A 24293-nucleotide genomic window follows, 5' to 3' on the forward strand; every position below is an offset into this window, starting at 1 on the left:
CCCCAGCTTAAGTGCAGTATTGCAGAACTCCAGCATCAACTCTTTCGCTGGGGTTGCTCCTCCCTCCTCTCCCCTTCTCTTCAACCTCTCCCGGCTATCCCTCCCCCTCTCTCCCCCCGCCCCCCGCCCTCAGCATGGCAGGTGGGTGGAAAAATGACATCTGGTGTTGTTCCAGTGACTGCCATGTCCCAAGCTTTTCTCCTCCTTAGACCCCTCCCCCCAAATTAAGGCGTACACGTAGCTCCCAACTCCCTGTTCCCGGGGGTCCTGAAGGCTCAATCTGGATTGAGGGTGGGGACCCCAAGATGGTGGGGTCCCAACTGGTGGAGATGTAGGGGGAGAAGCAGCTCCGCCTCCCCTGAATCAATATTTGCCCCGAGTAAACTCAGCACCAGTCCGGACAGGTGTGTGTGTGTGTGTGTGTGTGTGTGTGTGTGTGTGTGTGTGTGTGTGTGTGTGTGTGTGTGTGTGTGTTGGGGGCGGGAGCCCGAGTAGAAGGCGGTGATGTGGGAGCCGAAGAGGTGGGGGGTGGGGGCGGACAGGGTGTTATAAGAGCCTGCCCAGCCTGGCCTCGGCATTCCGCACTCAGACTCCAGCCAGGGACCACGCCGAGCAGGTCCGCCTGGGGGAGGGAACAGGGAGGGGTTGGTGGGGAGGGGCCGAGCTGGGAAGGCCGGGTCCTGGCACACCTGTTGCCTCGGCTGCCAGCCGGTCCGCCGACGTGTCAGCCCCGAGAGCCACGCAGGTGAGAAGAGCCGGACACCTGGAACCCCGGGCCCACGGCTGCTATCCGATCCGCCATCCTGTCCCCCTCCCCGACTCCCCACCCGATGCCCGGCCAGCAGCAGCAAAAAAGAGCAAGAACGCCTCAGGGCCGAAACCAAGACCCACTCCGGTGATCCCGTGCCGGTGTCCCGGGCCCTCCGCTCCCGACCCGCGCCGAGCCCCTCGCACAAACCGGACCTGAACGTTTTGTTCGTTCGGCTCGCGTGAGGCGGAGGCGGCCTGTCTGCGCCCCCGGGACACCGGGCACCGGGCCCCAGCCAGAAGCCCAGCAGCCTGGCACAGCTCAGCAAAGGGCCGTCAAGTGCTCCGAAGTACAGCGCCGCTCACCGCTCAGCCACTCAACCACCACTGGAACGCCAGCTGCCCAGCTTCGCCGCTGTAGCCCTCGCCGCGTGGCTCTCTCCGGCCCCCACCCCAACCCCAATTTCCTGCCTCCCCTGGCGATTGTTCCCCCAGATCCGGCTCCTATCCGGCTACGCTGCGCCAGAACCCGCCCACCCCGCCCCTCCCCGCTCCCTGGGCCGGGTCCCGGGGACTGTGGGTAGTCTATGTGGCAGCCCGTGTGTCCAAAAGCTCATCTGGTTGTTGGGGATTGTAGTAGCAACCCCGTAGATTTAGCCCCACACTGGGGCTCCCTGGCTAACTCTGAACATCACAAGAAAGAGTAGGGGAGAGAGCCTGCGGTGGCGATCTGTGGGCTGAGGTGGGTAGATACCTGGATTTGGAGAGGATCCAGGTTTCAGCGGGCCCTGGGCTAGGTCACCAACCGTGTCAGCGCCTTTGATGTATCAGTCTTAAACTCTCCCTCAGCTCAGCCTTCTCTCTACACAATTAGAAAAAGACAAGAAGGAAGAGTAAGTTTCTGATTCAGACACAGGTTCACTGGAGCACAGGAAAGTAGAACTTTTTCCTGACTGAGGAATATACACTCATTAATTTGTCTTATTATTTACCTATAGTTTTTTTTTAATCCACATTTTCTAAGGAAAAACTTTCTCAGTTGAAGGGCTTCTCATGTCCAACTGGAGGTAAGAACTGGACCGCTGAGCTGTCAGGGTTCCGTCCAACTCCGATTCTTGATCACAGTCTGACCCCAGATGCCTCATTATTAATCCTCAAACCCAAGCCACACAATTCAAACACTAAAAACAGAGGTCAGAGCTCATTAAACACATCTAAATGCTCTTTACGAGATCTCAGCTAGAGAGATATTGATGAGAGGGGAGAAGAAAAAACCTGAGGGAAGCTCAGTCTAAACTGCCTTCCCCCCAATACACTAGGTAATTCATCTTTAACCCCAGTCCCACCCTGCCCCCTACCTAAAATACCCCCAAAAAACTTTTCTTCTGTCCCAAACTGAAGGGGGCACATCATACTTTCCCCAGTTGCTTATTTCTGGAAGTTTCCTCCTTGACAGCTGGGACTTGGGGACAGTACACTCCCATCTCAACTCAACCCAGAGGGAGCAGCTGCAGGGAGTGATGATAAGTTGTCCATGGAGTCAGGCCTACTGCTTGGATGAGGAAAGGGGATGGAAGGGAGGTATAAATTGTGCTTCACTGGTGTTAGATAGAGCTCCCTCCCCACCATTCTGGGAGCGGGAACACCAAAGGCTCCTGAAAATGATACAAGTTCCCACTGTCCCTAGAATGGCCAAAGCAGAAGATTGCCCCGAGGGAGATAGTGTACTGTTCTCTATCCACTTCCTTTCCCACCTCACCCTTGCATCACCTCCCACACAGTGTCCACCTGGCTCAGTCTTTAGGACTGGGAAGAAAAGCAGAAGAGGTGGTGATGGTAGAAACACAGACACACAGAGACAGTATAAGTAGAGATGGGGCCTTAAAAGGAATAGAGTCAGCTCACTGAATTTAGTAATGATCATGGAGAGAACTCAGTTCTCATCTCTTCTCCCCAATCAGCACCAGTGAACAAACAGAGGGGAAAGGAAAGGAGGAAAGGAAGCAAAAGGGCACATCTATCTTTAGTGCTGGACAGTAGGGAAAGGATGCTGGATATTTGTGTTCCTCTTGCCCCATACCTAATAAGCCATCCTTTGTCTAGCCCCTCCACCTTCTGTTGAAATAAAGATGATTTGCATAGGGTGATAGAATAAGGTCTGGGCACTAAGATCTTTCTGATGCATGAATTATGGGAGAGCTCCTTTCCTTGCCTTCTCCTACTTATCCACTATGGATGGCAGAACCTATCACTATTATGCTCCTAGAATCTGGGATTGGATGTCTCTTCCCTAACACCTTCATGCAGCCCTGGGTGGGTGCACAAGGGTAAGACCACAGAATGTTAGAAGAATCTTGGAAAAGCTCAATCTCTTGTTTTACAAAGGAATAAATAGATCCTTGAGAGGGAGAAATTTACTTGGCCAAATTAACACAACTAAAGTGGCCAAACCAGGTCTCCTTTCCTAGTGCTTTTTCCACCACATGAACAGGTGTCTCTGTGTCCCAGACTTGGGAGATGGTCTGGGTAATGGGATCCTAAGCTATCCTTTTAAAAATATTCCATGATGACAGAGAATCACCTCACCACCACCCCCCATCAAGTCCCACTTCCCTAGATCCATCATCTCCCTCATCAAATCATTATGGCCCCCAGAGCTGCTTGGCAATGAATAAGAAGTGAATAGTAGCCTGGAACCCAACCCCCCTCTAGGGTGGAGTCTAGAAGGCGCCAGGGAGCCTTCCAGGTGCTAGTGGTGATGAGTGTGTGTGTGGGGGAAGCCAGCAGCTGGTGTTCGATACTCCCCCCCTTCTCTTTCCCATCATAGCTTGAGGCCAGAGCCTGTTTTCCATCATCCCAAAGAGGCAACTATCAGCACCCTAGATGGGAGTTGGTCATGGGAACAAGAGTTGAAGGAGATAGAGCCAGAGAGATGGGGGAAGGGAGAAATCAAGCATGAAAGAGGAACACCTTGAATGAGATAGAGAATGAGAGACAGAAACAACCAGTATGGAAAAACAAGAGAGAAACAGGAAAAAAAGTTAATGTAACAGGCAGAATGGGAGAAGAGGGAGGAGAGACAGAGGGACAGATGGAGAGGGAGAGGAAGAGGAGTAAAGGAAGAGAGGGACAGATAGGGGAAACAGGGAAGAGGGAGAAAGAGACTGACCAGGAATGGTCAAATATAGAATACAGAAAATATACAAATACAAAATACAGAGAAAAAGGAAGCAAGCTGGAAAGCCATTGAGAAATACACACATAGTCATTAAAGTGGGAGTCCCCAATCTTAGATTGGGGCCTACAACCCTGACTCTATGTATGATGACAGGGGTGGAGAGGAAGCTAGCAGCATGATAGACATCCATCATCCTCCTCCCAATCCACCTAGTACAAATATGGTAGGAGCGGGGATTCTGGGCCGGAATGACATCTGCAAATGAATCATCTCCCCAACAAGAGCAATTGCTGATTAAGAGTTTAAAAAAAAAATGAGCACTAAGTGAGAGGGGTGGGGCACTGTGCCTTTGTTTCCCCTATCTTATTCTTAATCCCAGAATCACATCAAATACTTAGAAAGAGAGGCTGTTAGATTAAATACTCAACCAGCTTTCTGTAACTAACGGTGCAAATCAATGAGGCAGCTGTGGAGCATCAGGTTTTGCTTTTTAAATCAGAGAAATTGAGGAGCCTTCGAGGAGGAGGGGAAATAGACTACAGCTTTTTCTTAGGGGGGAAGACAGGAAAAAAAGCATAGGTCCCCAAGGTAGGGTTTCCAGGGACCTTGTGTGTGCCAGGTTTGGAGAAAGGGAGGGGGGTAAAAAGAGCAGGCATGTTCACACCCAAATGATAATCCCAGGGCATAGAGTAAGAGCGGATCTGGGCACCTCAGTGACCTTCTCTGGGATTAATCCCCATGGGAACCGAGGTAGCTGTTCTGCCCCTCACTCTCTAGAAGGGGGGTTAGGGATTGGGTGGAGAAGCCATGAGGATGGGTACAGGGTGTTGAAATTCTGTCTAACTAGTCAGAAAGGGGAGAGGGAAGGTTGGGCCAGATTTTGGAGAGTATGTTTAGGAGCTAGGTCTCAAAAAAGAAAAGTCTGAAAAGAAAGAATAAAAATTAGTTGAGGGCCCCCCATTTTTCACAGTCAAGAGTGACTAAGCCATTGGGGGAGAGAGAGGAAGGAAAAGATTTCCGAAACTGTTCTTCTATACTTGCTAAAACCAGCTGTGGCATCAGAAACTCAAGTGTTCCTAGTCTTTCCTCCTCTCTCCTCTCTCTCCCAGGTAATCACAAACATAATTTTCCTAGTGCACCAGTCTAACTATGTCACTAACCCTAATCTAAAACCTATATTATTCATGGAGTAAGTTGAAAATTGTTCAGTCTAGTCTTTATTTTACAGTACTTTCTTCTATTCATTCTAGTTCCAATCAAACTGAAACATTACATTTTCCACCTCTTAGGTTCCCACTGGCTATCTTCAATGTGTTCCTTTTTTATTTTTGTCTTTCAGAATGCTTTTCTTCAAAACTCAGTTCAGGATTCACCTCTTCATGTAGCCTCTCAGTTTCCCAAGATATCCTTCAACTATTTCTGGAGTAATTTATCCTCTTTCTCCATCACTCCTTACCTGTTATTATACTTCCCTGTGTACATGCAATATCCATCCATTTTCCTATCCCACCCCCAGTAGAATGATAGCTCCTTGAGATCAAAATTAGTATTATTTTTGCTTTAGTATTTCCAAAACCTGACATGGAACCTTAGGCTGAAAAGGTGCTTAATATATATTTAATGGAATGAAAAGGGCAGTTCCCAGATGAGGCAGAAAGAATAGAAAACAGTGCCAGTCCTACTGTGATCTCCCAGTTATCCTAAACCTGGAGCTAGAAAGTGTGTCCCAATTATTATGAGTTTGTATGAATTATTAGATGTTATTCCAATTAGTATAAATAATAAATTCAAAAAAAGTGCTCACATTTTAGAATTTCCATTGTATACTTCCATGGGACTAGAACCAATCCCCATATTTTACAAATAACTGAATAGTGTAATTTTAATAACTCAGCCACTTCACAGGATTCATCATTCATGCTAGTGATAGAGCAATCTCTGGAGATTGTTCAGGTTGAGAGGGACCTCAGCAGATGAGTTGGGGTGGGGGTGAGATAAAGCTGGGCAGTCCCCTGAGAGTTAAGTGCTGATGGGGAGGGAAGTAAGAAGAGAGAAAAGAGAGAGACGTGACAATAAGCCACTAACCCCGGAGGACAGGGAGCTGTGTAGCACCCCTCAGTCTGGGCCCCAGCTCTAGCCCAGCTGCCCAGAGGCTGCCTGTCTTTAGCCTGGTCCCTGTGCCGTTATCTCTGTCTCCTGGGTAACCAGGCCTGGTTCAGCCCTAGGGAAAGCGAGTTACATCGTGTTCCAAGCAACCTAACTAGGACCTGGAGGGCAGTGGGAAAATGGGGTGGGGTGGGGGACAAGAGGAAAATCAAATTAACAAGGGGACAGGTGGGTCCAGAAAGAAGAGGGGATCTGGATGTAGCTCCAGGTTTGGGCCGTTGGGGAAAGAGAAAACTTTCTTTGAATTTGCATTTTCAGCCTCTAAAACCCAGGATGATTTCCCAGTGAAATGAGGGGAAAGGGTGTGTATGTGGGGGTGGGGCAGTGAATAGAAGGCTGCCCCGATCTAGTTATGTGTCATCCTAATGAGACCAGAAGGTTCCTGTAGAATGGGGTTTAATGGTAGCATTCGAGCAAGCCTGAGGGAAGATAAAGGTTTATGGGCTCTGAAGGTCTCTCTAAGAAGTAGAGATATCTTTGTGGGGAGTATCGTGGTCTTCTAGGAGATGTGATGGGGCTTCTCTGAGATCATAGGGTAGCCCTTTGGGGTGGAGGCCCTTTCTAGGGGTCCGTGTGATAATCTTTGGGGGGATTTCAGTCTTTCCAAGTGAATATATGAGCTCTCAATGTAACTAGAGGCTAAGTATGGAGGTTTGTTTTTTATTTTATTTTTTTACCCCTCCTCATTAATTCTGAGGATCAGCAGGATAGAGGTAGAGCACGGCTGAGTGGGAGGGGGGAGCAGGAGGCGGGGCAGAGAAGAGCGGGGGTGGGGAGCCCAGCAAACAAAGCCACCTGTGAGTCCATCACTGCAGGAAGCACCCAGAACAACCGACCTGAGAAAACAAACAGAAGCAGCTGCCTGGGAGAAATCGAGCTGGAGCTGGACAGCCTGGGGGTGGGGAGTGGAGCAGGGGAAACGGAACTGGGGAGGGGGCTGAAAGGTGGACTAATAGAGGGAACAGTCTAGGAGACACTGAGCAGCCTGGGAAACTCCATCTTCACAGCACAAGCCAAGAGGGTTGGGGAAGGAACTGGGCAGCCTGGGGGTGGGGAGAGAAAGAACTCGGGAGAAGTGGAATAAGGAGGGAATGGTGCAGTAGGCGTCAGAGAGCTGGGAGACTTCATCTTCACAGCCCAAGCAGAGAAAGCCAGAAGTTCCAGCTGCTATGGCCTCGGCCCTAGCTGCACCTCTGATTATCCTACTAGCTTATTCAGTTTGTTTCCTTTAGGGAGCAGAAGGGAATGACCAGAGAGTTGGAGATAAAATTATGCAGCCGATAGGGAGCTTAAGAAGGAAGTATCAATAAGGTTGGAGTATAAGAGTTAAGATCTAGTATTTTTTATGAATGAATGAAAAGTGATTTGCTTTATTTTTAGAAATGCCTTTTAAAACATAACTTTAATTTCCCAATGTATTTCTCCATTTTTCCCCTTCCAGTTAGCTATCTATTATAACAAAGAATATTTTTAAAGTTTGGGGGAGTAGATAATAGTTTAGCAAAACTAAAAAACACTTAAACTAAATCGAATATATACAGTTTCCCCCCTATTTATAGTCCCCTCCTTCAGCCAATAAGGCAAGACTGTACATTGTCATGGTAGTTGGTCAGTCAATAAGCATTTCTTAAGTACTTACTATGTGCTAGAAACATTTCTAAGTGCCAGTAAAATTCATTCAAAAATGCAAGTCTCTGACCTGAAGGAAAAAACATTCTAATGTAAGAGACACCATGTACGTGTCTAAGTATATCTATATAGCCATAAACCATATAGACTGAAAACAAGATGATTATTGGAAAGATGGGGGAGGGATCAGGAAAGGTTTCATGCAGACCATGACTTTTGAAGGGCAACAGGAATTCCAAGAAAGAGAGATGAGCAGACTATTCTAGGCATAGGAGATCTGTTGCCAATACAAAAGAACAGAGGCAGAGATGGAATGTCCTGTGTTCAGAAGGGTGAGAAGACCAGTATAACTGCAGCAAAGAATGCCAGAAGGGGAGCACTATGCCTGAAGACTGGAAAGGTTGAAGAGCTTTGAACACCAATTAGGGAAGTTTCCATTTGATGCTTGCAGCCAAAAGGAGTCACTGACATTTGTTGAGTTGGGGGGTGGTAAGACTTAGGCCATAGGAAAATGATATTGAAATGGTAGGGAAGACAGATTGGAGTAGAGAGAGGCTTGAGGCAGGGAGATCAAACAGGAAGTTATGGAAATCATCCATGGACTAGGCTGGCAGTTTTGAGGAGAAAAGAGGAGAGGGTGGTGACCACATTTAGCCAATGCTTGTATTGATGGAGTACATGAGAATGAGGAGTAAAATACTATCTTGATGTTCCCTTTCACAATTAAAAAAGATATTTATTTTGACATAAATTTAATATTTATCCCTTCCATTACCCTCCATTGAAGAAAGAGGGAAGGGAGGAGATAGGAAGCTGCTGGGCTTTATTGAATGGGGAGGGGGGTGTAGAATGACATAGCCAGACTATGTCAAATCCAGAGTTACAAAGTCAAAGAAAAAAATGCCACAAGCAGCCAGAAAGAAAAATGTCAAGGACCAAGGAAATACAGGCAGGATTGCACATGATTTAGCAGCCACTCATTGTAAAACAACTGGAAAGCTTGGAATATGATATTCCATAAGGCAAAAGATATAGGATTATAGCCAAGAGTAACTTAACTAGCAAAACTGAATATAAACCTAATTGGAAAATAGAGGTCTTCAATGAAATAAAGAATTTCCAAACATTCCCGAAAAAGGACTACATGTGTCTAGAAACTTTGATGATCAAACACAGAAATTAAAAGAAATATAAAAATGTAAAACAATCATAAAGGGCTAAACAAAGACAAACCACTTCTAATATGGGGAGATAATATAAATGTCAACTCTGAATCCTATCATCATCATCAGTCATAGAGGGAATTTAATTAAACAAGGCCTGGGAGTTGTTTTATGTCTTGATCTTATGAGAAGAATGGAAAGAGTACTATATTAGGAAGTGAAAGGAAAATAAAGTTAGAACTGGTTGGAAGGACTCAAAGAGTAATTGTTAATGGCTCAATGTCAATGTGGCAGAAGGTCTCCAATAGAGTACCCAAATGATCTGAGCTTAGTATTGTGCTCTTTAATATTTTTGTCAATGATTTGAATAAAGGCATAGATTTTTAAAATTTTAATGTAATTCATTTTTTTATTACACCAAGATCAACCACAATTTTATTGAACATCTATCTTTTATCGAATATCTCCTATGTTCAAATCTAGAATTGAATTCAATTAGAATTCTTAGAATCCTGGGAGTATATTTCAAATTTTTAAGGAAATTTAGATTCAAGTAATATAAAATTTTAGTTCAAGAAGGGACCACAGAGATCATCTTATAGATTGTAAAAAAAATTTTTAAATTAAATTAAATTTTTAAAAGTCTTTTTAAAATTATTATTAAAGCTTTTTCAATTTCAAAACATACACATAGTTTAGTTTTCTCTCTTTTTTTAAGCTTTTTATTTTTCAAAACATATGAGTGGACAATTGTTAAGTACCTGGAATTGTTATTCCATGATGATGATGGTGATGATGATGATACAAGGAGACAGAGATAATTGCTGTTCTTTGACTTCCCCCACTGAGAGGCTATTTCGGTGTCTGACCTCTCTCCTCTTCCCTCTGCCTCCAATTTATTTCATTCCCAGTTCACAAGCAACACCTGTGTTAGTAAAGGCTGCCCCGAAACTCCCTCAAGTGTCAAAATCCACAGCTGTGGAGGACATTGGAGAATTAACCTATCCTTTCACCCAGGCATGGTCCTTAACAGACAAATCTTCACCATTAGTCCTTGCACAACCTTGTGTTCCAATCTCCCCCACTTCTCCTATGCCTTCTCCTAGATGGTAAATAGTCCAATATATGTTAAACATGATAGAAATATAAGTTAAATCCAATATGTATTTATACAATCATAGTTTTGCAAAAGAAAAATCAAATCAAACCAGTTTTAAAAAGAGAGAGAAGCAAAATAAAATGCAAGAAAACAATAACAAAAAGAGTGAAAATGCTATGGTGTGAACCACCCTCAGTTCCCCCAGCCCTCTCTCTGGGTGGAGATGGCTCCCTTCATCACTGAACAATTGGAACTGATTTGAATCATCTTATTGTTAAAAGAGAGCCATGTCTATCAGAATTGATTATCACATAATCTTGTTATTGCCGTATGTAATGATCTCCTGGTTCTGCTCATTTCACTTAGCCATAGATGAAATAATTATCACTTGTCTAGCAGGTGACCCCAAGCTAGAAGGAAAAAGTTATTATAATACAGCAGATAACAATTGAGATCCAAAAGGATCTTAATAAGCTAAAGCAGTAGACCAAATATAAAGATAAAATCCATTGGGGAAAATGTAAAGTGTCTTGTACTTTGAAATAGTGAAATGGAATGAAAAAGGCGAAATAGAGGAGCAGGTCATAAGAGGTGATTTGTTTGAGGAACTGGGGTGGAAGCACAGATGAGGGAACATCAACATGAATATTGAAGCTTCTATGAGGCTAGGAGTTGAGTGGAGGAGGTAGGCTGTGAGACAATCCCTAAATTAAGAGAAATTATTAATTTTAATTATTAATTAAATTAACTAGAATCAATTAATTATTTAAAAATTAATTAAGGGAGTATATTCAAAGAATCATTAGACAATAACTACCAGGCTCTGGTTTAGGTGAAAATAGAAAAAACTCCAAGGCTGAGAGATTGCTCAGTGATGGTGGTAGGAGAATTTGGAAATAGCTTTTGGGAGCCCAGAGAATTCTGACTCCCCTACTTATAAAGACCAGTGAATGGGAGTGAGGGCAGGTATAAGAGAAATTATGGCTAATGATGCAGTATCATCTGGAAGAAGGCAAGTATCAGAAGATAGAAACAGGAGGAAGGGAAGAGAGATAGAGAATGAAAGTAAGTTTGTTAGTTATAGAATAGAAGTTCCTAAGAGCAGAGTGGAGGGGATAGACAGATATAGAGTGGTATTTTGTAGGAGGATGGGAATGGGAGTAGCAGGCGGGAAGATGAGAAATGTTATTGGGTAGGGGGACATGTAGAATCATTGGAATGGATTGAAATTGAAAGAATACGGGGGGTTATTTTTACAAGTTACAGCCTTCTGGTTTTATTATCCCTGTATGGAAAATGAAATATTTGGATGAAGGGGCCTCTGAGGGCCCTCTCATATCTAGAATCTTGATCCTAATTGGTGTAGCTAGCTCAGGAACATTCTCTCCAGGCGTAATTACATACATCCTCCCATCTGTCCCAGACACACCCAAAATACAGCCCAGCACTATCCGGCGAACTCTGAATTGCACACTCATTGGAATAAAGACAACACAGATGTATGTACACGCTAAGCCACATACTATTGTGCACCTGTCAGCTCACACAACCCTTTCCTATTCTCTGCCCTATAAAGTGCCAGATTTCCATTAAATGTGTCTCGGACACACCCTCTAGTGGTTGCATCTGGGATTGCTGCAGTTTTGACTTTGGTCCCTACTTTCTACAACTCTCCTTTCCCTCCCATCCTACTATAATCGCATATTCAAAACAGCAAAGCTTCCTCTCCCCTCTGCACCATGAATCTCAGACACTATCCTGCTAAACTTGAGTTAAAAGGTAAAATCTCCAGCTCACCATCACTGGTAATAAACCATAAATAAAGCATCTTGCATTTCTCCAGTGTACTTTTCAGTAGCATTTACTGCAACATTAATAACTGCAACAAATATTGCATCAAATGAATTACTAAGGCTTGTGACTCATTTCCTTAATATTCCACGTGAGTTTTTGTATTTTCTTCATTTCTTAGAAGTGTTCTATTCCTAGTATGTTAAATTTAAATTCCTAAATGTTAAATTTAGAGCCAACTCCTACATAAGGCCCTATGTGGTTAGTATCTCCCCAGTGGTTAGTATGTCCTTTCTCCTCTCCATCTAATTGCTTTGTGTTTTCTTTTAATGTGTGTGTGTGTATATGTGTGTGTATATATATATATGTACATATATATATATACATATATATATATATATATTATAGCAGAGGTATGCTGTAATAAGTACAAACTAACTCCCTAGAGCTTATTATTCTACATTTACATCTTGGAAATTAGTAAACGGGACAAATCAGGGCTTGATTTATTGTTGATTATCTAGACATAAGTAAGTTATGGACAAAATGTTAATACAGATTAAATATAAAGGTGTGCCATGTATACATTTTTCTAGAGAGCCCTTTATTAAACAATTACCAGCACATCATTTGCAGATGCATATTATACATTTAGATAGATACAATATACAATAGATACAAATCTATACAAATTATTTTCCCCAGTAGAATATCAACTCCACAAGGAAAGGGACATTTGATTTTTGTCATTGAAGCTACAATGCCTCGAAGCACAGATTTGAGATTTGCTAAATTAGATTGAATGGAGTATAATCGAATAAAATGGACTGAATGAATGAATCTGGATCTCAGTCTGGTCTTATGACTCTCTTTCCAACTCAGGTATTTCTTGTTCTTCTCTGTGACTTAATTTCCTCATATGCAGAATAAAAATAGTAATTCTCAATAGTAATTCTCAACGTATTTTCATATACCTGCCTTTGTGAACCCTAAAGTAACATGGAGATATAATAAATTCTTAATAACACTGGCACAAGTTTTAGGACAAGACAGACTGTGATCAATGAATATGTGTGTATGGGTGCATGTACATATACATGTTTTTGTTGAGTGGTGTCCAATCCTTGGAACTCCATTTGCAGTTTTCTTGGCAAAAATACTGTAGTCGTCTGGCGTTTCCTTCTCCATTTCATTTTATAGGTGAGGAAATTGAGGCAAACAGGGTTAAGTGACTTGTCCAGGGTCACAGGTCTATCAAGTGTCTAGTCAGATTTGAACTCAGGAAGATGTGGCTTCTTGACTCCAGGTTTGGCATTCTGTCCAATGTACCACCCAGCTGTGCATAGAAGAGGTCAAAGAAAACAAAGACAAGTTTTTCCTAGCTCTGCCAAAGACCAGAAGTGATTAATCGAGTTTGGGGGGAGGGTGATATCACTTGGTCCCCAAATCTCTCTAGTTACTTAGTTTTACAAAGCTCTTCCCCTCTAATCTTCTCAGAAAGGTGGCACACAATCCATGAAACAGGCAAAAAACCTATTTTACAACAACAGGGAGAAAAAGTTGGAGAAACAGAAATATACAGTATTGCAACTGAATTTAATTCCAAAATTTATTAGGAACTTTTTGTATGCAGAGAAGGGAAGAAATGAAGTATAAATTCCTTTACCTTTGTTCTTAGAATTTACAGTCTAGTCAGAGGATATGTCATACAGAAATTTGTAACACACAGCAGTCAATGATAAGTGAATTCTGTGGCAATGAACCATAATTCTAGATGTCTAAGAATGAAGTGTATTACCTACCACTTAACAGGTCATTCTGAACATAGAAAATGAAACATACTTTTTGACATAGCCAATGTAAGAATTTTATTTGCCTGATTATGGATATTTTTACAAGAGTTTTGTTTTTGTTTTTCCACTGTGGTGGTGGTAGGGGAGGCTGATTTTTGTTCTTTAAAAAGAATTAGGGAAATTTAAAACTGTTATATAATTTTAGGGCACAAATTTTATAAAATTTAGATGGGAATATGGGAATACAATTTAAAAGTTCTCCTGTACAAGAATTCCCTTTATGGCATAATAAATGGGATGGAAAAGCATTTAAGTGCCAAGCACTGTGCTAATCAATGGGGGGGGGGGGAATGGAAAATTAAGCAATCTTCGATCTCAAAGAGCTAAGAAAAGGAGACAACACACACAGAAGAGTTCTGCTGCAGGCCATTTCCAATGGTGTATTGGGCAGGATAGAAAGCAAAGCTTGAGATGCTTAACATGTCAAAGAACAAAATCTCATATTTGTTTAAAAGGTAAGATTGCCCCAAGTTTTATTAAGCAGTTGGACATCTAGGAAAAATAACTTTCTTTCTGATGTTTTCACCTGTTCAGTGAATCAGAGCAGCTCCTATGCTTCAATAGATAGAAAGAAAAAACTTTGAGTACTCATGAGGAAGATATCATTGAAGTCTAGATATGTTTGAATATAAGCTTCTAGTCATACACATTGAAGAAGGACATAAAGCTTCCCAAGGGTCACTTAGAGTGGGTTACTTTTAACAACTAGACAGCATCTTTCTGGCACAGAAATATACAGTTTGGGGGAAAGTGGAGGAATAAGTGGTAGTGTCCTTAGGCAACAGGAAAATGATAGGTTTTCTTTTTTTAAAAAACTTGTACCAATTGTACTTGAACCAATTTGATTTCCATAAACTTTAAACAGTTATAGACCCTCTGCTTGAAAATCCCCAGACTTGGAGGATTCACTGCCTTTTATTCACTCATTTGTTTATTTTTTTAATTTATGGAATAAAACAGGCATAACATAATATAATGGGAAAAAATGGCACATGAAAATGCAAATTCATTATGCAACTTGCTGTTTCTTTTAAAATATAGTATATAAATACAATGTATTTACAAATATAAATATATTATAGTAAATAAATACTATATAAATATATAATAAATTATACTAATAAATATGTTATAATATAATTTCTTTTAAATATATGATAATTTCATACTTTTTTCTCACAACTTGAATATTCTTTCTCACACTATGAAAATCTTTCTCCCTGTAACTTCAACCTGTTGGTCATGATTATGTCTACTTACAAATTGAGGGATTATCCTTAGAGGTAGAAATTTCAGAGACCATCTGTTTCAATGTCCCTTTCCCTCCTCCTTCCCCTCCTCCCCCCTGCTACTGAAACCATTGGGGTTAAGTGACTTGCCCTGGGCCACACAGCTAGGAAGCGTTAAGTGTCCGAGGTCAGATTTGAACTCAAGTCCTCCTGACTTCAGGGCTGGTGCTCTATCCATTGTACTACCTAGCTGCCCTTCAATGTCCCCTTTTAACAGATGAGGAAACTGGGATCCATCTAGGCAAAGTGACTTGGTCACACAGGGAGTTAGTGGAAAGTAACAACCCAGAAAAAGAAGCCAGGTTTCTTTGACCCCTGGTTTAATACTCTTTACACACATCTCATTGACCTAATACATATATTAGTCTTAATCTACTCCCTGGAGGCCTTAGTTGATCCCTAAAGTACTTGCCTTCAAGCTGCTCCTTAGTTCTTCCTTCTACTTTCTCTCCTGAGGATTGAAGAAGTGGCCTTTTAACTCCACTTGATGGACAAGCAGGTTCAGATTTCTCACCAGATCACCTTTTCTTCAGGATTAGAAAGCATTACTTCCAGCCAACAATACTTCCCTCCAACCACCAGACATATTAAAAGCCAGACTGGACTTCACAAGGCTCCCTTTCAAATCCTCCTGGACAAAAGAGGAAGGGACTTTTCCTACCAAACAGAATGACCCTCTAACTCTGATTGGAAAACTTCAGGAAATAACAGTGAGAAACCAAGGCTCTTCAAGCTGAACCTAATTTTACCTTGAGCTGATTTGAAGAAGACAAAGCTCTGAGTAACTAACCTTGGATGCAGCTTTATCCAAGGAATCTTTGAAAAACTGGCTACTAGGATATTAGGAAGAAGAATGGGAGGGGTCTATGTGAAAAAGAGAGAGTGGGACAGGCAGACACAGACATAAAAAGACAGAGAGAATGCAGAGAGACAGAGGAGACAGAGAGGCGGGGAGATAAAGGAACAGTTTAAGTATCCTTCAGTATGTTTAGCCTAGAAGGGGTGTGTGTCGGTTGAGTCAGGAAGCAGGGGGTTGACCAAGATGACCTCTGGCTGCCCCTATCTCCATCTCCACTGTTCAGAAAGAAAAGAATCACAGTGTCAGCTTCTAGCTATTGTGCCGGAGCAGGTGGCTCAGCACTTTCTATTCTGCCGAGGGGTTGGGGGTCAGGAGTGGGTGGGAGCGGGGCCGCGGATGGAAGGCCCAGATAGCTTCTTGTTTCCTGGGGCGACTAACAGGACTAGACATCAGCCTGCCTGCTGACTCAGCTCAGCTGTTTCAGCAGGGCCAGGGGGCTACAGAGGGCGGGCTATAAAGGCCCTTTTTCCAATGTCAGCCTCTCACGGTCGAGCAGCCAACTTACCAACAGCCCCAGAGTTGCCTGGGTCCACCCTGTGAGTACTAGACATGCAGGGGCTGAAGGGTTTAGGGCAGGAAGACGAGAATCTGAAGAGAAATCGGGAGCTGGGAAGAGCATTGAAAACAAGGAGAGTCTGTCCGTCCTCCCCTTCCATCATAAACCGCTCACCACCCCCCTATCCACCAGTCTCTATTCCCTGTAGTGGAGGGACAGAATTCCCAACCCCTACTACTTCGTTTCCAGCTTCCAGGCCCCAGCTCCTGCTGTGTTTCCTCCTGCTCCTTTGGAGTCTACATCCGGGAAGGAGCCGCAACTCGGAGGGAATCCCAGTCTAGGAAATTACACAGATAGTTAGAAGTGAAGGCGGCAGATGTGTCCGCAGGACAAGAGAATCTCCTTTTGAGGTCCCCGACTTCGCCTGCCTCAGATCCAGCGGCGAACCCCGGGACCTCGGGCACTGATCCCTAAGCCGAGGAGTTTATCCGTCTCGTTGCAGGCAGCATGAGCGGCACCCTGTCCCAGGGCTCCAGCCCAGCCCGCCTCACTCTCTGGGAGGAAGAGAATTTCCAGGGCCGCCGCTGTGAGTTGATGAGCGAATGTTCCAGCATCCGAGAGCTTAGCGGCTTTCGCAGGGTGCGCTCTGTCAAAGTGGAAAGCGGCGCGTGAGTCACCCCCACTTCTCATCTTCCCGGTGCCCCCATCCAACAAAAACCCCGATATTCTCCATTCCGAGCTACTTAGTAGGTCCCAGACTCCCAGATCCTAAGCCTCCAAACTCCAAACCCCTAGACTCTTAGGAGCCAGAGATAAACCAGTCCCTTTTCCTCTCCCCAAAGTCTTCCGGGAAAGCAGAATCAGACTCACAGCTCATAGGACCTGAAATCTCAGTCTCAATCTTGCGCAATCCCTCCGAAAAGAGGGAAAGGGTTTGGGTCCTGGCGAGCCCCATGCTCCACGGGAGGCGATGGGGGTGGTGCTGGGAAGATAGCAACTCCTCCCCCACATCCTCTCCCAGATGGGTGGGCTTCGAGTACCCGGATTTCCAGGGCCAGCAGTTCATCCTGGAGAAGGGCGACTATCCTCGATCTACTGCATGGAGCGGCAGCAGCGGCTACCGAACCGACCAGCTTCTCTCCTTCCGACCCCTGCTCTGCGCCGTGAGTCCAGACCCCCGAAACCCCTATTCCGCCGCAGCCGCCCCGGAGCTCCAGCTCTGAGAACTTAGCGCTACTGCCGCCAGACAACCACCTGCTCCCTGCATCCTAAGGCGCCATCTGACCCGGAGGATCGGGGCAGAATGACCTGGAGTAGCTCTGACTGGCTGGGAGTGGGGTGGGGTAGCATAGTGAATACTTACTTCCTGGATTTCATTTAGGGTTTTTGTGAGGAGGGCAAAATAAGGCTCAGGTTAGATTAGAGGTGTGGTCAAAGGTGCAGTAAAAATCAGGGTTAGTGTGAGTGACGGTGGGTGAGGATTGGAGTCATTATTATCCATCCAGGAAGTCAGTCTATATGTTTTCAAGTTCTATGTTGAATAGGTTGACTCTAACGAATGTGGAGCTATAGAACTGGAGAGGGAGAGGAAGGAGACCGAGAGGAAAAGCCAAGAAGCAGGTGCTGAAAATCCAATGCTGTCTATCTCTGACTCCTATTCATTGGGAGTCAATTCAGTGGGAATGGGGAAGAACGCTAGCCTGTTGCGGACTTCCATGGGCCACGGGATCTAAAGTTGTAAGAAATCTTAGAGACCATTTAGTATAAATCTCACCTTCTACCAATTAGGAAACTGAGAAAGGTGAGGCAAAGTGCCTAATGTCTAGCTAGTGCTAAGTGCTAGCAAGCAGCAGGACTGATATTTGAAACTAGGTCTTCCCACTTGAAATCTAGGGCTCTGGGCTCTTTCTCCTGTACCAGTAGGTACTATTCATTCCTGCTGACTTACCTCACCTCTCCAAGTCTTACTTTCTTCAGCTGCATTTGAAGTCATCTTCTGCCTGTAAAACACTATGCTGGGCATAGCTGGGCATTTAGAGAGGGATCAGACTCTGATCTTAAGAAACTTATACTCTACTGAGGGGAGGACAAATATACAAATATGTATATGTATACATGATATTATATATTATATACATATAATTTGCATTATAATTCAAATTAGAGGCCAGGTAAAGTGCTATTCAAAGTTTTAGAAGGGAAAGATCATTTTCACTAAGGGCTCAGGGAAGTCTTTACGAAGGAGGTGAAATCCAATTGGGGTTCTGAAAAGGTGAGGGACTTCAACAAATAAAGATGGAGTAGCGCTGATCTATTCTCAGCATATAAAGAGGCATAAAGGAGAAGAACAAAAATTGTAGTCTGGAAACGAGAGACTGAGAAAACCTGGGCTAGCCTGACTTAGCAGGAAAAGAGCAGTCTGATATAAGGTTGAACAGTGAGACAATGTTTGTAAAGTGTCTTGCATATCTTAAAACGCTATGTAAATGCCAATTATTGTTATGATCATCATTACAGAGAACCTTGAATGGCAGTCAGAATTTATACTTTAGTTAGTAAACAATGGGAACCACTGAGGAATGTCAGGACCACTGGAAAGAGAAATGAGAGAATTGGGAGCCAAGAGGCAGGAAAATCAGATAAGAATCTGTTGCAATAACCTGGGGAAGAAGAGAGAAACTCAGTTTATTTGAAATAAACTGAACTAGGAGCTTGGAAGAACAAGTGCAAAAAGGCATCTGGATTCCAGTCATTATCTCAGAGGTAGAAAAATCAGGATTTACCTATTGAATAGATATGAAGAATGAGAGAGAAAAGTCAAAGATGACTTTAGGTTAGAAGTCTGAGAGACTGGGAGATTGGTAGTTTCATCAATAGGGATAGAGGAAAAGAAATAAATCCTTTGCAGATCTGATATGCTTGTCATTCTTTTATGAAGTATCCATCATTCTACCATCCTCATAAAGTCCCTAGAGGAAGGGTCCAGCAAAGAGACCCAGACTTCTATCTTATCCTTGAAACGTGACATGTAGAATCAGAAAATTGGCTGGATTGGTCTCATCACTCCCTGGGTGCAGTTGTGCATGAGTTGAGGGAGAAAAGTGGAAGTGTTATGTCTATGTGTGTGTTTGTTTATTTGGCATGGTAAAGCAGGAGGATTAGAGTCACCTTTCTGGGGAAGGTAGAAGAGGCCTCTGCCTCCTCAACCTCCCTTCCACTTCCTCTTTGGGTCCTCAGAATCACAGTGACAGCCGAGTGACCCTTTATGAGGGTGAAAACTTCCAGGGATGCAAGTTTGAATTGAGTGATGACTATCCATCCCTGCCTGCCATGGGCTGGGCCAGCAAGGATGTGGGCTCCCTCAAAGTCACCTCAGGAGCGTGAGTGCTTGGGGAGTGGGATGGGAACTGAGGGAAAGGGGTTGATGAGAAGCAGAAGACAAAGTAAAAGGATGGGGAAAGAAGAATGATTGGGAGGGCAACATGAAAGGGATTTGGGAGATGGAGTCCAGGGAAGTATAATGGGAAAAGGGCAACAGAGAAACTGGGACCAGGATGGGTGATAAGGAAGTAGGATTGTAGAGATGCAGAACTGAAAAGGGTAATGGGAAAGAGAGAAATTGGGAAGTGACAAGAAATAGTACTTGGAGTAAGGACAAAGATGGTAAGCAAGGGAGGACAGGGAGAACAGAGAACCCAAATCAGTAAGGGTGATGGTTCCCACTAGGGAGGGAATTGTGTTGCTCATAGATGCCTAATACAAATAGTTTGGAGGAGGATGCCAAAGGTCCTTTGTGACCCATACTTTTCTCTCCATGTGTCTAGATGGGTAGGCTACCAATATCCTGGCTTCCGGGGCTACCAGTATGTATTGGAGCAGGACCGGCATAGTGGAGAGTTTCGAAAATACAGCGAGTTTGGTACCCAGGCCCATACCAACCAGCTGCAATCCATCCGAAGAGTCCAGCACTAGATTTGGCTGTGTTTGCCCTCATTTAGGGGTCTCCATGAGCATCTGACACATCTGGACCCAGAACCATCAATAAAGGCACTGAACTTGCCTCACCAGTTCACATTTCTCTTCATCATCTTGAAGTTTCTGTAGGGGCAAGACACTTCCAACCTCAGGGCCTGCCCTCATTCTAGAAATCAGATTGCTCCTCTCTGTACCCCTGTAGAGTTCACTTCATCCATTTGTCTTTTTCCATATGCAATGACTTCCATCTCCTCCAACCTCCTTCTCCCCAATTCTGCCTGATGAAGATTTTTCAAATAGAAAAGATTTAATAACTTTGTTCAGTCTCCTCTACCATGTCCCTCAGTTTTTCTCATCTAGAATTTTCTCATCTAACTTTATTCCTTCTTGCTGTGATGCCAGCAAAATTTTCAAGCCTAGTTCTGTATTTAGGATAAGATATATATGCTTACTCTCCCATTTTTATAATATTCCTTCAATGATCAGACATTTATTATTTAATCTTGACTCCACGTTTTTTACCCTGCAATATTTCCCAAGACTGTTTGGCTTTACATGCCCTCATATTTTTCTTTGTCTCTAAACTACAAATTCACCTATCCTGAGAGCTCCTGTCTGTGAATTACTGGAGCTTCAGAGAAAATACAGGTGGATAGGAGACGCCTTATAATTCCCGTTACACTGCAATTAATCATAGGTACTTGCTGAGTTTAGAGCAAAGAAGCATACATTCCTAATTTACTGTGATTCTCGGATCATTTCCTATACCCTCTGCCTTCATCAGAAAAGAAGGAAGTGAGTATATTCAAATACCAGGCATCCCAATCTCGTAATTTGGTACTGAGGCAGCTAGGTAATGTAGTGAACAAAATATTGGACCTGGAGTCAGGAAAGTTCAAATCAGCCTTCAGACACTTCCTACCCATATGATCCTGGGAAATTCACTTAATTTTTGTCTCAATTTCCCCAAGTTTAAAATGGAGATGATATATTAATAGCACCTACCTTACAGGGTTGTTATAAGGATCAAATGAGATATTCATAAAGTACTTAGAATACTATCCGGCACACAATAGGTACTGAATAAATTCATATATCCCTTCCCCTGATTCAGGATATCCCATTCAGGAGGACCTGGAAAGACAGGCCTATAGTGTCTGATTTTGTCACTGTAGGCAAATAACAATTTCTCTGAGCTCAATTCCCTTATTTGTAACATGGAGATAACATAGATAAAATGAAGATGTTAAGCTCAAATGAAATGACATTTGTAAACATATATTCTAAATTCTTAAATATACCAGGAGAGGATTTGTTAACTAGAGTAGGTGTAAGTTGACATATCCCTAAGAAAAATTATCCACTAATAATAATTAGCATTTATACATTGTTTTAAGGTCTGCATTGTACTTTACAAATGTTACCTCATTGTATACTAAGAAAGATTCTATTATTATCAGCATTTTACATATGAGAGAGCTGAGACAGGCAGAGATTAAGTGACTTGCCAGGATCCTGCTGCTAGTAAGTTTCTGAAGTTTGAGCATTCAGGTCTTCCTTACTCTGAGTTCAGTGCTCTATCCACTGTGCCACCTAACTACAACTGGACAGTGGAACACCCACAGATCTCTTAATTGAACCATTTATTGTTAGGGTTTGTAGTATCAGAGTTATAATTTCTTGTGTGCAGAAAAACCTAGAATCCCACATGGATGATGTCTTTTGATTAGGGATTCTCCATTCCAACTTACGGTTTGAGCTACTTAAAATTGTTCTATGCTAACCATGTTGAAGATCTGATCTATGAGTTCATCTAGTACTCACAGCAAGAAGTGCTCACTCCCTCCTCTACTGTAGATCAGTTGTAATGCATCAGCTTTGCACCTCTGAGTTATTTTGGGAGGGGGGATTAAGTGAATTGTCAAGGGTGATCTTTTCCCCATGGGTCATTCCTGACTCGAAATCCAATTCTTTATCAGCCTAACTTTGTCAAGTTTTAAAGGAAGTTTTTCCCAGAATTTTAAGGAAGTAAACTTTAAATTCCCAAAATGACTCTAACTGGTAGGATGTGGTTAGAAGATTCTTGGGTGCTCACCTCCCATCCTTATTCCAGAAGAATAGCACTATGATAGAAAGGAGTTAGGAGTTAGAAAACCTGAATATGAGTATTGTGTCTGCTACTTGCTACTTGACTTGGAAGAGTCTGTTTTCCCATCCATAAAATTAAAGGTTGGACTAAAATGACTTTTCATGACCATTCTGGTTTTAAATAACTAATCCTAGGGATAGGAGTAAGCAATCTGGGCGCCACTTCAAAGGGACTGTCATACCTGATAAATAATTAGAGCTCCGCAAAAATGACATGAGCTACTTTGTGATATAGTGAGTTTGGGGGGAAGGGTGTTTGCAAACACAGGCTCTACAATATGACTGATTTGTAGGTTATGTTATCAAGGAGATTTCTGAGGGACAGTATGGAAAAGTAAAGAGCATAGTAGAATTATAATCAGGAATATTTGAGCCACAGTTTCCTCATTGTCACTGGAAATAATACTACTGTGACTCATCTCAAAGAGTTGATGTTTGGCTCAAATGAGATGATGTAAGTAAAGTACTTTGCAAACCCTGAAGCCTATAAAATTGGCAACTATTATTGTTTCTTCAGCCTTGGATAACATGCTGACTCAATTACAGAATTTCAGTAGGAAAGAAACTCAGGAGTTGTCTTAGACCAGAAGTGTCAGACACTATAACTCTCCCCAGAGAACTGAACCAGAGTAAAATTCAATTGGGAAATATTTAACAAAATAAATAAAAATATAACAAAACATGATGGTTAATGTGTCTTTCTAACTATATGCAGCCTACAGGGACCCTTAAGTGTGGTTTAATGGTCTTTTTGACATGAGTGCTTTAGTTCATAGCTTGCATAAATTAGAATTGTGTGGATAAAAAGATTTATGATGTAAAATGTCATTCACAATCCAAAGTCTGAATGCATATCCAGGTATATTCACTTTCCATAATTTCTCTTCATTTTTTCCTCTTTTGCTATTTCTTGTCTCACAACATGACTAATAAGGAAATATGTTTACATAATTGCCCTTATATGACCTATATCAAATTGCTTACTGTCTTAAAGAATGGTAGGGAAGGAGAGAGGAGTACAGAAGGGAAAGAGGAAGAAAATTTGGAACTCAACTTTTAAAAATTGTTTAAAATTGTCTTTACGTCTGATTAGAAAATTAGGAGAACAGGGTAGTGCCAAGGAGGCAGGTAGAGAGGGCGGCAAGAGAACGCTAGGTTCTTTTCTCCCTCTTCCCTTTCCCCTATCCAGAAATCTTGGTATTACTAACAAGAAAAAACTTGTCAGTTTTTCAGTCAGTCAGTAGTGATAACTTATCACTTATCAGAAAAACTTATCAGAGCTTAAGAGGGTAGTGGGAGCAATAATTTGAGGTATCTTTTCAGAGGATTTAGGGTAATCAGCAAGCAGAGTTCTGGGGATATCAGAAGAAAGGCATCCTAGACAATTAATTCAGGCAAGACTTTTCCCCATTTATAATGAATGTGGAGAACTTTGGCCAAGTAAAATGTACTGTGGAGAGAGACAAATGAGGAAGGAAGGGACAAATGGAGAGCAATATATGACAAACCTTAGCAGAATTTTCCTATTGCACTAAGACTGAAGTGAATTGGGTGTCAGGCACCTAACTTTCAGTTATGGCTTTGTCAAAGAGTCATCAGAATATAATAGTTGATAGCTGGCCCTGGAAACAGATCTCTTCTCTCAAGTCCCTTCTTTGCAAGCCTATGAGAAACTTTGACTGTGTGACCCTAGAAAATCATTCAACTGCTCTACCATCTAGGAAGTCCTCTAAGACTAAAAATAGCAAAGAAGGTACTAATTTGCAATGATAGCCAGAGTTTCTTTAAAATAAAAAAAGAGTTCAGCCCCTTTCCTTGTGCACTAGATTATCTCATACTTAGTATTCCTTGAAGTTCTGGCAGCGTGTCTATTGCCAGATCTCAGATGTGATGCTCCAAT

General features: G+C 42.8%; 1 protein-coding gene across 1 annotated transcript; it reads left to right on the top strand.

Annotated features, from left to right (window-relative positions):
* The first annotated feature begins 15029 nt into the window (after positions 1–15029).
* Positions 15030–20494, top strand: CRYBA2 (crystallin beta A2). The gene is made up of 4 exons (XM_051991049.1): positions 15030–16938; positions 17292–17433; positions 19508–19650; positions 20095–20494. Exons 1-4 carry the CDS (start codon positions 16778–16780, stop codon positions 20240–20242), a joined length of 594 nt encoding a protein of 197 aa, XP_051847009.1. The 5' UTR covers positions 15030–16777; the 3' UTR covers positions 20243–20494.
* Positions 20495–24293: the final 3799 nt, after the last annotated feature.

This window comes from Antechinus flavipes, chromosome 3, assembly GCF_016432865.1.
Source record: "Antechinus flavipes isolate AdamAnt ecotype Samford, QLD, Australia chromosome 3, AdamAnt_v2, whole genome shotgun sequence".
Lineage (NCBI taxonomy): Eukaryota > Metazoa > Chordata > Mammalia > Dasyuromorphia > Dasyuridae > Antechinus > Antechinus flavipes.